At 30.8% G+C, this 14261-nt stretch overlaps 1 protein-coding gene across 1 annotated transcript; it reads left to right on the top strand.

Annotated features, from left to right (window-relative positions):
- The first annotated feature begins 11940 nt into the window (after positions 1-11940).
- Positions 11941-13905, top strand: LOC139854971 (blue copper protein-like). Its single transcript, XM_071844240.1, has 3 exons — positions 11941-12091; positions 12810-13215; positions 13665-13905. Exons 1-3 carry the CDS (start codon positions 11941-11943, stop codon positions 13903-13905), a joined length of 798 nt encoding a protein of 265 aa, XP_071700341.1.
- Positions 13906-14261: the final 356 nt, after the last annotated feature.

Consider the following 14261-nt stretch of genomic DNA (forward strand, 5'->3'; position numbering starts at 1 on the left):
ATAACTTAAAAAGAAACTAAAACTTAAAAAGGCGTCGCAAAATTCTAAAGCACCTAAATCTTAGTCTAAAGAAAAAGCACTTAAGAAATTCTACGGCAAAGCCTAAAAATCTAGGAGTAAAAATAACTATAGCAAAAACTAAGTTTAAAATTAAATATGAGCTAAAAAATACAAATATTACGCTACAACGATTAAAAAGGGACAAAATATAAAAATATATAAAAAGTTGTAAAAAGTACAATTTTTATAAAAATATTATTTTTATATTATTTTTTTTTAAAACTATTAATTTTACAATTTTAATAAAACTAATTAAACAAAATACATAAATTAAATAAAAAGTAAAAATAAAACTAAAACTAATAATAATAATAATAATAATTAGGTAATAATAATAATTATAATTAATATTAACCCGTAATCAATGCTCGATTAGGGCTTCCTGTCGCCTGTCAGATACCCTCCGCGAGTCGCAGCATTTATTGCATCAAACCCCGCGAGTCGCGGGGTTCAGAATTTCAGCTGACAGGTTTGAGTTTTTACGCGTTTTTATTTATTTATTTTTTTTTTATTTTTTATTTTCTGTTTTCTGTTTTTAAATAAATAAAAGATTTTAAAATTAAAACTTATATTTTTATAAACTAAAATAAAAATAAAGAAACTTATAAAACTTAAATATTTAACAAAATCTTAAAAATACATATATTTTTGTTTTTCTTTTTATATTTTCGAATATTTAAAACGTATTTTTACAAAAACGAATTTTTAATAAAAGTAAACTAAAAATCTTTTTTTTTTTTTTTATATATATTAGCGTTGCGCTTCCGGCTTTTAAGATAGTTCCCCGGCAGCGGCGCCAAAAATACTTGATGTGCAGCGGGGTAGTATATAAAATAGTTTATATTTTACTAGGAAAAACTATTCAATACGATACAATTTTACACAAGATATTTATTTATTTATAGAATGGATATACTTAAACCTTGCTACAACACTTATAGGCAGTGTACCTAATCGTACAGTAGTGTAGTTTTTAGTAAGTCCGGTTCGTTCCACAGGGAAATCTTTAAACAAAGCTCAACGCTATATTAGTTTACTTTTATAAAAATACAAACATATATATAAGTAATATTATTATTATAAAGGGGGGTTTTTACCGTTTAATGACCGGTTTGTCGATTTTAAAACTTTAGTCGCAGTTAAAACCTAATGTAAAATATAAAATAAATACAAGACTTAAATTAAAGCGTAAAGTAAATAACGATAATGAAATTGCGAATAATAAAAGTGCGATAAAATAAACTTGCGATAATTAAAAAGTACGATAATTAAAAGTGCGATAAAATAAAATAAATAAAAGTGCGATAATTAGAAGTGCAATAAAATAAAATAAATAAAAGTGCGATAATTAGAAGTGCAATTAAATATAAAATAAAGGAAATTAAATATGAAATAAAAGAATTATGCTTATTTAAACTTCCGTAATCATGATGTTTGACGTGTTGATTTTAGTTTTATGCCCATGGGTTAATTGTCCTTTGTCCTGGATTATTCAATATGTTCGTCTGGTTTTTGTCCATAACAGTCCATCAGTCATAAATATAAATTGCAAGTGTCCTTGTCAAATTATTCTTATACCCGAAGTTAAATATTCCAACTAATTGGGGATTCGAATTGTAACAAGGTTTTAATACTTTGTTTAATGAATACACCAGGTTATCGACTGCGTGTAAACCAAGGTTTTACTACTTTGTTAACAATTACACCAATTACCCTTGAATGTAATTTCACCCCTGTTTTAATTATTCTAGTGGCTATTAATCCATTCCCGTGTCCGGTTAAATGAACGATTATTCGTACATATAAATACCCCGCCCATCGTGTCCGATCGAGTGTATATGGTAATTTATAGGGACGCCCAATTGTAAATCTTTATATTAACATTAACAAACTTTCATTTAGTTAAACAAATATAAAGCCCATTAATAGCCCATAGTCTAATTTCCACAAGTGTCGTTCTTTTATCCAAACCCCAATTATGGTACAAAGCCCAATTACCCAATTTTAGTAATTAGCCCAACATCATGATTACTTCGTTTTAAATAAGCATAATAATAACTTAGCTACGAGACATTAATGTAAAAAGGTTGAACATAACTTACAATGATTAAAAATAGCGTAGCGTTACACGGACAGAATTTCGACTTACACCCTTACAACATTCGCTAACATACCCTTATTATTAGAATTATAATTAAAATTAAAATATAAATTATAAATATAAATATAAATTTTACGTATGAATGAGGAAGAAAAGATGATGATATTTTGATCAGAATTCGGTTTGCTTTATAGGCAGAGTTGAATTTTGGGGCTCCGCGACTCGCGGCAAAATGCTCTTCAAACTCCGCGAGTCGCGGAGATAGAAATTACAGCTCAGTCCTTGGAGTTTTCTCTGCCGACGGTTTTTAATATATATATATAATATATATATAATTAATATAATTAATTATATATTATATTATATTTATATACATAGTTAACTTGTAATTTTTAGTCCGTTGCGTCGAGCGTTAAGAGTTGACTCTGGTCCCGGTTCCGGATTTTCGAACGTCCTCGCGCACAATTTAATATCTTGTATTTTGCGTTTTGAATCTTGTACTCTTGTAATTTCGAGACGTTTCTTATCAATAATTGGAACCTTTTTGATTGTCTTTTGTACTTTTGAACTTTTTGGTCGTTTGCGTCTTTAATTCGTCGAATCTGTCTTTTGTCTTCACCTTTTATTATTTAAACGAATATCACTTGTAAATAGAACAATTGCAACTAAAAGCTTGTCTTTCTTGAGGAATAATGCTATGAAATATATGTTCGTTTTTAGCATTATCACAACACTTAATCACTTTACAACTGGTCTGTCAACTGTACGAGTAACACCATCACACGCACGTTTGAGAACGCTCAACTGTGCGGTTGACAACTCACTCGTACGTTTGGTCTATGACCAAACATCCAACAATGATTCACCAGATCCGTATGGTTCACTACACGAGTGACCAGTGACTCGTACGAGTCACATCTCAACCATACGTATCATCACAATCAAAACATAAGTTCCCATCACCACTCACTCGCACGGTTCACCACACGGTTGACTACCTCAACCGTACGAGTGAAGGCTCACTCGTGCGAGTGATGAAGAACAGTAGCAACATCTATTTATATGGGTTTCAACCCAAAATCACAACATCAAATATCAATACATACACTAAATCAACACCTACAAACATGTAATCACTATATGATAAGTCTACATCATAACTTCAACCCATAACGACACTCAAAAGCGTGCACAATGTAGTGACCCGAACTTTTTCCATGTTTATATATATTAATTGAGATTGATATTTACATGATTAAATGTTTCCAACATGTTAAGCAATTAAACTTGTTAAGACTTGATTAATTGAAATAGGTTTCATATAGACAATTGACCACCCAAGTTGACCGGTGATTCACGAACGTTAAAACTTGTAAAAACTATACGATGACATATATATGGTTATATATATAATTAACATGATTTTATTATAAGTATGTATCTCATTAGTTATTTTAACAATGAGTTATATACATAAAAATGAGACTATTAAATTAAGAAACTCGGAAACGATATATATAACGATTATCGTTATAACGTCTTACTAGGTACATATGAATCATATTAAGATATTGATACACTTGGTTAATTATGTTAAATGATAAGTAAATATATCATTAAGTGTATTAACAATGAACTACATATGTAAAAATAAGACTACTAACTTAATGATTTTGAAACGAGACATATATGTAACGATTATCGTTGTAACGACATTTAATGTATATAGATCATATTAAGAGATATGTGTACATCATAATATCATGATAATATAATAATTTAAAATCTCATTTGATATTATAAACATTGGGTTAACAACATTTAACAAGATCGTTAACCTAAAGGTTTCAAAACAACATTTACATGTAACGACTAACGATGACTTAACGACCCAGTTAAAATGTATATACATGTAGTGTTTTAATATGTATTCATACATTTTTGAAAGACTTCAAGACACTTATCAAAATACTTCTACTTAACAAAAATGCTTACAATTACATCCTATTTCAGTTTCATCAACAAATCTACTCGTATGCACCCGTATTCGTACTCGTACAATACACAGCTTTTAGATGTATGTACTATTGGTATATACACTCCAATGATCAGCTCTTAGCTGCCCATGTGAGTCACCTAACACATTTGGGAACCATCATTTGACAACTAGCAAGAAATATCTCATAAAATTACAAAAATATGAGTAATCATTCATGACTTATTTACATGAAAACAAAATTACATATCCTTTATATCTAATCCATACACCAACGACCAAAAACACCTACAAACACTTTCATTCTTCAATTTTCTTCATCTAATTGATCTCTCTCAAGTTCTATCTTCAAGTTCTAAGTGTTCTTCATAAATTCCAAAAGTTCTAGTTTCATAAAATCAAGAATACTTCCAAGATTGCAAGTTTACTTCCAAGTTTTCTAAATCCATTCCAAGTAATCATCCAAGATCAAGAAACCTTTGTTACTTATAGTAGGTTATATTTCTAATACAAGGTAATAATCATATTCAAACTTTAATTCAATTTCTATAACTATAACAATCTTATTTCGAGTGGAAATCTTACTTGAAATCGTTTTCGTGTCATGATTCTGCTTCAAGAACTTTCAAGCCATCCAAGGATCCTTTGAAGCTAGATCTATTTTTCTCATTTCCAGTAGGTTTATCCAAGGAACTTGAGGTATTAATGATGTTCATAATATCATTCGATTCATACATGTAAAGCTATCTTATTCGAAGGTTTAAACTTGTAATCACTAGAACATAGTTTAGTGAATTCTAAACTTGTTCACAAATAAAAGTTAATCCTTCCAACTTGACTTTTAAAATCAACTAAACACATGTTCTATATCTATATGATATGCTAACTTAATGATTTAAAACCTGGAAACACGAAAAACACCGTAAAACCGGATTTACGCCGCCGTAGTAACACCGTGGGCTGTTTTGGGTTAGTTAATTAAAAACTATGATAAACTTTGATTTAAAAGTTGTTATTCTGGGAAAATGATTTTTATTATGAACATGAAACTATTTCCAAAAATTATGGTTAAGCTCAAAGTGGAAGTATGTTTTCTAAAATGGTCATCTAGACGTCGTTCTTTCGACTGAAATGACTACCTTTACAAAAACGACTTGTAACTTATTTTTCTAACTATAAACCTATACTTTTTCTGTTTAGATTCATAAAATAGAGTTCAATATGAAACCATAGCAATTTGATTCACTCAAAACGGATTTAAAATGAAGAAGTTATGGGTAAAACAAGATTGGATAATTTTTCTCATTTTAGCTACGTGAAAATTGGTAACAAATCTATTCCAACCATAACTTAATCAACTTGTATTGTATATTATGTAATCTTGAGATACCATAGACACGTATACAATGTTTCGACCTATCATGTCGACACATCTATATATATTTCGGAACAACCATAGACACTCTATATGTGAATGTTGGAGTTAGCTATACAGGGTTGAGGTTGATTCCAAAATATATATAGTTTGAGTTGTGATCAATACTGAGATACGTATACACTGGGTCGTGGATTGATTCAAGATAATATTTATCGATTTATTTCTGTACATCTAACTGTAGACAACTAGTTGTAGGTTACTAACGAGGACAGCTGACTTAATAAACTTAAAACATCAAAATATATTAAAAGTGTTGTAAATATATTTTGAACATACTTTGATATATATGTATATATTGTTATAGGTTCGTGAATCAACCAGTGGCCAAGTCTTACTTCCCGACGAAGTAAAAATCTGTGAAAGTGAGTTATAGTCTCACTTTTAAAATCTAATATTTTTGGGATGAGAATACATGCAGGTTTTATAAATGATTTACAAAATAGACACAAGTACGTGAAACTACATTCTATGGTTGAATTATCGAAATCGAATATGCCCCTTTTTATTAAGTCTGGTAATCTAAGAATTAGGGAACAGACACCCTAATTGACGCGAATTCTAAAGATAGATCTATTGGGCCTAACAAACCCCATCCAAAGTACCGGATGCTTTAGTACTTCGAAATTTATATCATATCCGAAGGGTGTCCCGGAATGATGGGGATATTCTTATATATGCATCTTGTTAATGTCGGTTACCAGGTGTTCACCATATGAATGATTTTTATCTCTATGTATGGGATGTGTATTGAAATATGAAATCTTGTGGTCTATTATTATGATTTGATATATATAGGTTAAACCTATAACTCACCAACATTTTTGTTGACGTTTTAAGCATGTTTATTCTTAGGTGATTATTAAGAGCTTCCGCTGTCGCATACTTAAATAAGGACGAGATTTGGAGTCCATGCTTGTACGATATTGTGTAAAAACTGCATTCAAGAAACTTATTTTGTTGTAACATATTTGTATTGTAAACCATTATGTAATGGTCGTGTGTAAACAGGATATTTTAGATTATCATTATTTGATAATCTATGTAAAGCTTTTTAAACCTTTATTGATGAAATAAAGGTTATGGTTTGTTTTAAAAATGAATGCAGTCTTTGAAAAACGTCTCATATAGAGGTCAAAACCTCGCAACGAAATCAATTAATATGGAACGTTTTTAATCAATAAGAACGGGACATTTCACACAACAAGGCATATACCCTAAAACCCCTTTTTCTGACCAAAATAAAGTTTGATCCAGTTTCTTAAAAGTTTACCATTGGAAAGTATTTTTCATTACGATTCCAACTGTGACGACCCGGAAATTTCCGACCAAATTTAAACTTTAATCTTTATATTATTCCGACACGATAAGCAAAGTTTGTTAAGTTAAATCTCAAGAATTTTAAACTGTGTTCATACATTCATTATAACCTCGACCAAATTCCGACGATTCACGAACCGTTATATATAAATAGATATGTATATGTATATATATATTATAACTTGAGAATATTAATAAAGTATTAAACGTATAATACCTTACACGAACGTATTTGTTTCAATATGATTTTCGATGAAATTAAAAAAATATATTAAATAATTGAATTATCAGAAACATTGAATTATGATTACAAGTCTAAATTGAGAGGTCCACTATGATTTGAGAAAATCTATTCCTCTTAACGATATTCAGAATAATTTGTAAAGCTATTTATAAATAAAAACAAAAAGTGTCATTTACGAAAGTTAGACAAAAGTTAGTGGAGAATTGGTTTCCATAATATTCTATTAATTTAGTTTCAAAAGTACAAAAAAACGTTTTCAGTTTAAAAAGAACTTTATTATTAAAACGTATATATCTTTTATAAATATCTAGAACCACTTTTGACAACTCATTACTTAACCAGTATGATAAAGATAACGATATTTATATTTTATTTTATTAAATATATATAACGATTTAAATTAATATTATATATACTTATACGCGTATTATACGTATATAGTTTTATACTTTTACTATACTTTAACTTTACCTTTACTTTACTTTTATTTTACTTTAACTTTAAATATTAAATTTAATAATTCATACTTTAATAATTCACTTTAATAATTCACTTTAATAATTCATACTTTAATAATTCACTTTAATAATTCATACTTTAATAATTCACTTTAATAATTCACTTTAATAATTCATACTTTAATAATTCATACTTTAATAATTCACTTTAATAATTCATATTTTAATAATTCACTTTAATAATTCAAAAATCTGTTATAAATAGAATTCAATAGGTTTCATTATTTCATAGAAACTTGAAAATATATTTCTCAAAACTCTCTCAATCGAATTACATATATATATTTTCTTTGTATTATTTCAAGATATTATTAGTATACATAAAATATTACGACGGAGTGCTGTCCGAGTGATTTCAAAATAGTTTTTTTGAATGAGTCGAAGCTAAGGAAATTATGGGTTATAGCTATGGAGGTGATGGGTATGGTTCATGGGTATGCTCGTGAGGTCAATCTAGTGTTTATCATCTCTGTTGCGTCTACGTACTTTCCTGCAATATTGAATCTCAATATTGATACGTTCATGAATCCGAGTCCAACCTTGCACTTGTTAAATGACGTTATATGTATTTTTACTACGAAATACAGTATTGTGAGTTTCATTTGCTCCCTTTTTAATTGCTTTTGCAATATATATTTTTGGGCTGAGAATACATGCGCTGTTTTATAAATGTTTTACGAAATAGGCACAAGTACTAAAACTAATTCTACTTGGGTTTAAACCAGAAATATACCCTTAGCTTGGTAACATTAAACTACTTGTCTATGTACGGTAGGCGCGAATCCTAAAGATAGATCTATTGGGCCTGACAAACCCCATCCTGACTATGGGATGCTTTAGTACTTCGAGGTTATTTTAAACACACCTAATCTGGTGTACTTCAGAGGGTAAAACATGAACGTTAAGGCTTGTTACCGGGTGCCTACAACTTATAGAATAATTTTATACACTTGCGAGTGTACATATATTTATAAACAGAAATCTTGTGGTCTATTAATATATTGAAATGATTGTTATGATAAACCTATGAACTCACCAACCTTTTGGTTGACACTTTAAAGCATGTTTATTCTCAGGTATTAAAGAAATCTTCCGCTGTGCATTAGCTCATTTTAAGGATATTACTTGGAGTCATTCATGGCATATTTTGAAAGACGTTGCATTCGAGTCATTGAGTTCATCAAGATTATTATTAAGCCAATTATAGTTGGATGTATTATGAAATGGTGTGCATGCCGTCAACTTTCGTTGTAAAGAAAGTTTGTCTTTTAAAAACGAATGCAATGTTTGTAAAATGTATCATATATAGGTCAAATACCTCGCGATGTAATCAACTATTGTGAATCGTTTATAATGTATATGAACGGGTCCTTTCACCAACGATACTTGATTCATCAAAAACGGAGCTACGGTTAGAAAGTTATGACCAAAAAAAGTTTCCACAAAATCTGACCAGGTGTCACACGTGTGACTGAGGCCTCACTCGTGCGAGTAAGCCCTCACATGCGCGGTTGACCCATCAGAAGTGTGGTCACTCGTACGAGTGACCTGTCAAAAGTGTGGGTGCTGATGAACACCTACAGCTCGATGTTTTCGCGTTTTTTGACGCCAAAACATGATTTTTGCTCAATCTGATCATGAAACCACTTCAAAAACATCATATAACAACTATATAACATATATCTAACATCAATTAATCATAACAAACACATTTCATGAAGATTCAAGCATCAAAACTCACTTTTTATTCAAGAACACAAAAATCCAATTCTTAAGAAATCAAACAATGATTCAATCTTACAGGATAGATGATCACTAAGAAGTGACAATTCAATCCTTAAAGCTTCTTGATCCAATTCCACACTTGAATTAGATTAGGGTTTGAGAGTGATAAATATTAGGTACGGTGTTCGGCCAAGATCATTCCTAGTCAGGATTAAAGCTCTCATAGTTTCAACTGCATGCTGTTTAACATAACTTTTAACATCTGCTGCACTAGCAAACTTTTGACCAAGGTAAAAAAAAGTTCCACTTTTTTCACCTCTTTTTTCCAGTTCTTGCTGTTTTAATTTCTTGATTTTTTGATTCCTACTAAAATCTAACTCATCATCATCATAATCACTATCAAAATCACCAAAGTTTAACACATCATTGCCCATAGCATTACCACTGTTTTTACCACATGTTTCAGGGTTCTCATCATTGTGAATGCTAAACTCGAAGTCATTCATGTCAACATCTGTATCCACTATATTATTGTCCTCATCTTCAAGTCTGTCTCCATGTGTATTCTGATCATTACTGTCACTTTCAACCACAAAACCTTCACCACCATGTGGTACATCATCATTGCCTTCACCATCATGTGGTTCACTCTCAATACCATCACCCTCAGCTGTCTCATCATGTGGTTCATCTTCACTCACAATGGCTTCTTTAAGCACTTGTTGGCTATTATCCACTACATCACTTTGTTGACTCTCATTCTATTGTGTTTCATGCCATTCCAGATAAAGGTTTCTTGAAGTCATTCCATGACTTCTTTCCCTAAAAATATTACTTCTAGTGGGTTTTTTAGGCATTAATACTTCAGGCTCAATCTCTTCTAACACAAGAGGTTTTTTAGGACTTACAAAAGGGTTTACTGTTGGTACATAGTGTTCAATGTAAACAGACATTTCCCTATTCTCCTTCACATATTTACTAAAATTTATAACATCTTGGTCACATCCTAAGGGTTCTAGACCATTATCAAGTTCATAACCAGGCTTTAAAAAGTAGTAGATATGTGGAGAAAAACCATCATAGCCTAATTGTTCTAACAAATCACCAATAACAATTACAGAAAATCACTCAATATCAAGAGTATCAACGAATGTAATCCTACCATCAACATATCTCCTACTAGGAAAGTTTGTAAATTGACCACCATGATGCAGCTTAACTGTGAATAGTTCTTCATAAATACCTGTAACACAACAAATTTTGGGTTGAATCAAAGTCATAATTTTCGAATTAAAGTAATAAAAATAACAATTTACAAATTAAAAGCACTGCTAAAACAATTACCGTATATATCTTGTAGATTTAACTCATTATAATCATGCTCGTCACGAAGTACATAGTCATTTGCCGTTGCATGGAATCGATTATGTTAGGGTTTTTACAGCGATCGATTTTTTATAGAGTGAGAGAGATCTAATTTTGGTAGGTAAGATTTTATTGGTGAAATTGTGGACTTTGGGTGTGTTTGGATGAATCTAGCTGGAGGTGGAGCTTGTGGTTGGAGCTGGAGCTTATGGACTAGAGCTGGAGCTTATTTTTGAAGCTGGTAGTTGGAGCTTATTATTTTCCGTAAATGTTTGGTAAACTAGCTGGAGCTTATTTTTCAATTCATAAGCTCTACTTTTTTTCACAAGCTACTAGAAGTAGCTTATTTTTCTAGAGCTTATGATTTTCATAAGCTCTACTTTTTATGTCTACCAAACAAAGCTTATTACTTGAAGATTATTAAAATCATAAGCTCAAGCTCCCATAAACTTCCATAAGCTCCTGCGCCAAACAAACCTTTTATGTGTTAAATAAGTTAAAGAGATGGGTGAAATGCCAAAAGACCTAATTACCCTCACATGAAACGCACGTGCAATCAGTAAACGGCTGTTTTTTAACGTCTGTCAGGATTTTGGACTAACCGTGTAAAACATGCAAAGTAAAGGACTAAAAAGTTGAAAAAATCAAGTTTGGACTATCGATGTGTTTTTCTGCAAACTGTAAGGACTATCCGTGTAATTTTATCTTAGAAAATTGATTAAGGACAATATGGTAAACTTGAATAAATTTACTTTATGTATTTTATAGTGGATAAATAATCTGAGACATCCTAAAATGAAATAATGAACGATTAATGTGGCACGGAGGGGGTAATAGTTTTCCACATAGTTAACCATTTTACGGTATCTTTTTACCACTCAAAATGTTAAGTTTGAAAAAAAAAAAAAAAAAAAAAAACCTCGAGTCATGTCAATGATTTTGTTTAATTTGGTTTATTACGTTAGTTTTGTAAGGTACTAATAAAAGAAATGTCTCTCCAAATTTAGAATATTTGAACGAGTCATTAGGCCCCAAAATACTATCTCCATCAATCCTCATGGTTTGTAAGAATTTGTTGCCGGTTTCCCTCTATATAAATATACATATTGAAGCATGTTTCAATTAATTTTATTTCAACAAGTTTAGTCATTAGAATCTCATTGATAATAAGTGAAAATGGAGATAAAAAAGTTTAGCATCTTCATCCTTGTAGCAATGATATTGGCCGTGCATACTTCAGCATCAGAAATTATCGAAGTTGATTGGAATAATGGGGTTGATTTTAAAACATGGGAGGCTAGGACCTTCCATCTTAACGACATGCTTGGTATGTTTTTCAAATCTTTTAAGGTTCGCTTCAAATGAGAACCACAATAAGTATATAAAAATGCGATAACTTTTATTCTTTTAAGCTACATGTCAAAAAATATACTGTAATATAATGTTATAGAGTGTTTAAATATTATTAACAAACAGAATTTAAAACTACAAAATACATGCTAAATTATATATTATATGAAATGTTTACATGTTCACACACCCACACATCCAAGGGCGGATGGAGGAGGTGCAAGCGGGGTCGGTCGCCCCCGATGATCGAAATTTTTTAGTGTATTTCTATGTTAAAGTTTGACTTATTTTTTTTTTCAATTTTTACATTTTTCCCTCATCGAAAAAAGTTTATGAATACGCCGACACACTAATTAAATGTGTCATATGAAAAAATATTAATTTAATTGTAAATTTATGAGTTACACAGTCCTTTAAAAACAATTAGTAATAAAAAGAGGTTTCCTTGAGATTATATGCATACATATGTTTCTTCTCATATTCGATGTGACACACCGATTATTAAATTATCTCCAACAAGATCAATTTGCATCAATATACACACTATACATTTGTGATCACACAAGTGTAAAATGCCTAATGATTCAAAAAATTTAGCAATTCTGTACCTATTTTAGTTCATATGAACTTTCAATTTATGTACAATTATATTAGCACATTTGATATAGTGAATGTAATGAAATTTGTGGATGCAGTTTTTAAGTATGAAGCGGGAAAACACAATATGTTGATAGTGAACGAGAAGTTTTACAACTCATGTTTTGTGTGTCCAATTGCTAAACCTCACGACACCGGTGACGATCATATATTACTCGATAAACCAGGAAAATGGTATTTCATTGATGGTATTGAAAATGGCAAGAATTGTAAAGAGAATAATGTGAAGCTTGTCATCGAGGTCACTGATAAGAAGCCCTTACAAACCTCCATGAAAGTTGAATATGATTTTCCTGAAGCTAAGAGATATATCCAAGTTGGTGATGAAGTCGGTTGGAATCCTAGTGTCGATTTTGAAGCATGGGCTCAAAGGCTCTTCGAGTTCAATGACCTGCTTAGTATGCTTTTTCAACCTTATACTCTTTTGAAATTTTCTAACGAAAGGTTCGTTAACATGGTGTATCGTACATAACTTCTTGGTGGTGGTTATTCACATGTACAATATGTTTATGCGCGTTAACGACAACTCTTAATGTTTATGCGCGTTAACGACAACTCTAAGAGTTGTCGTTAGAAAAAATCATTTTTTCTATACACCTTGTGTCATTTGATATAATAACTACCACTAAAACCTGTGGTTGGGCTATGAGATGTTTATAAAAGGTATCAGGTTCAAATATTGAGGTGGTCAGGGAAGAGTTTGAAAACATCTAAGTACTCGCTCTCACAAGTTTTTTTAACGGCGAAATGTTATTAAAACTGGAAACTCTAGCAAGAAACTAAAAGGGAAAACCTCGATCACTTTATGTCATTGATTTAATGAATGATGATAATAATGATAATGATATGAAATTTGTGGATGTAGTTTTTAAGTATGAAGTTGGAAAACACAGTATGTTAATAGTGGATGAGGGGAGCTACAACAAATGTTTCGTGTGTCCGATTGCCAAACCTCACGACACGGGTAACGATAAGATATTACTTGATAGAGCAGGAAAATGGTATTTCATCGATGCGATTGAAAACGGAAAGTACTGTAAAGAGAATAATATGAAGCTAGCCATCGACGTCGCTGAGCCTAAAAAAGATTCCGGTGTACAGGGAGCACGAAAACTAGGTCAATATAATAACTAGTTCAATAAAACAGCCTAACGTTTGTCATATATGTATGTATATGTATACACATCATATTGTGTTTATATACTTGGTATATTTGTTTATAATTTTGTGTGTGTGATAATTTGTATGTATTGGCTGAAGTCAATCGACTCAAGTGTAGTAGTGTAATTCTAAGGTCTTGTTGTTGGTATCTCGTATGTATATATAATAATATATATAGGGAATCCATATGTATTATTTTTTAATATAGACTCCATCGGATAATTTATCTTGCGCTGTTAAAACCGAATCATGGCGAGCTATATTTCATATTAAGCATATAGAAAACAGCTTCAAATTGCCTTATTTAATGATCGAGGGCACAAACAATC

Source organism: Rutidosis leptorrhynchoides, chromosome 6 (genome assembly GCF_046630445.1).
Source record: "Rutidosis leptorrhynchoides isolate AG116_Rl617_1_P2 chromosome 6, CSIRO_AGI_Rlap_v1, whole genome shotgun sequence".
Taxonomy (NCBI): domain Eukaryota; kingdom Viridiplantae; phylum Streptophyta; class Magnoliopsida; order Asterales; family Asteraceae; genus Rutidosis; species Rutidosis leptorrhynchoides.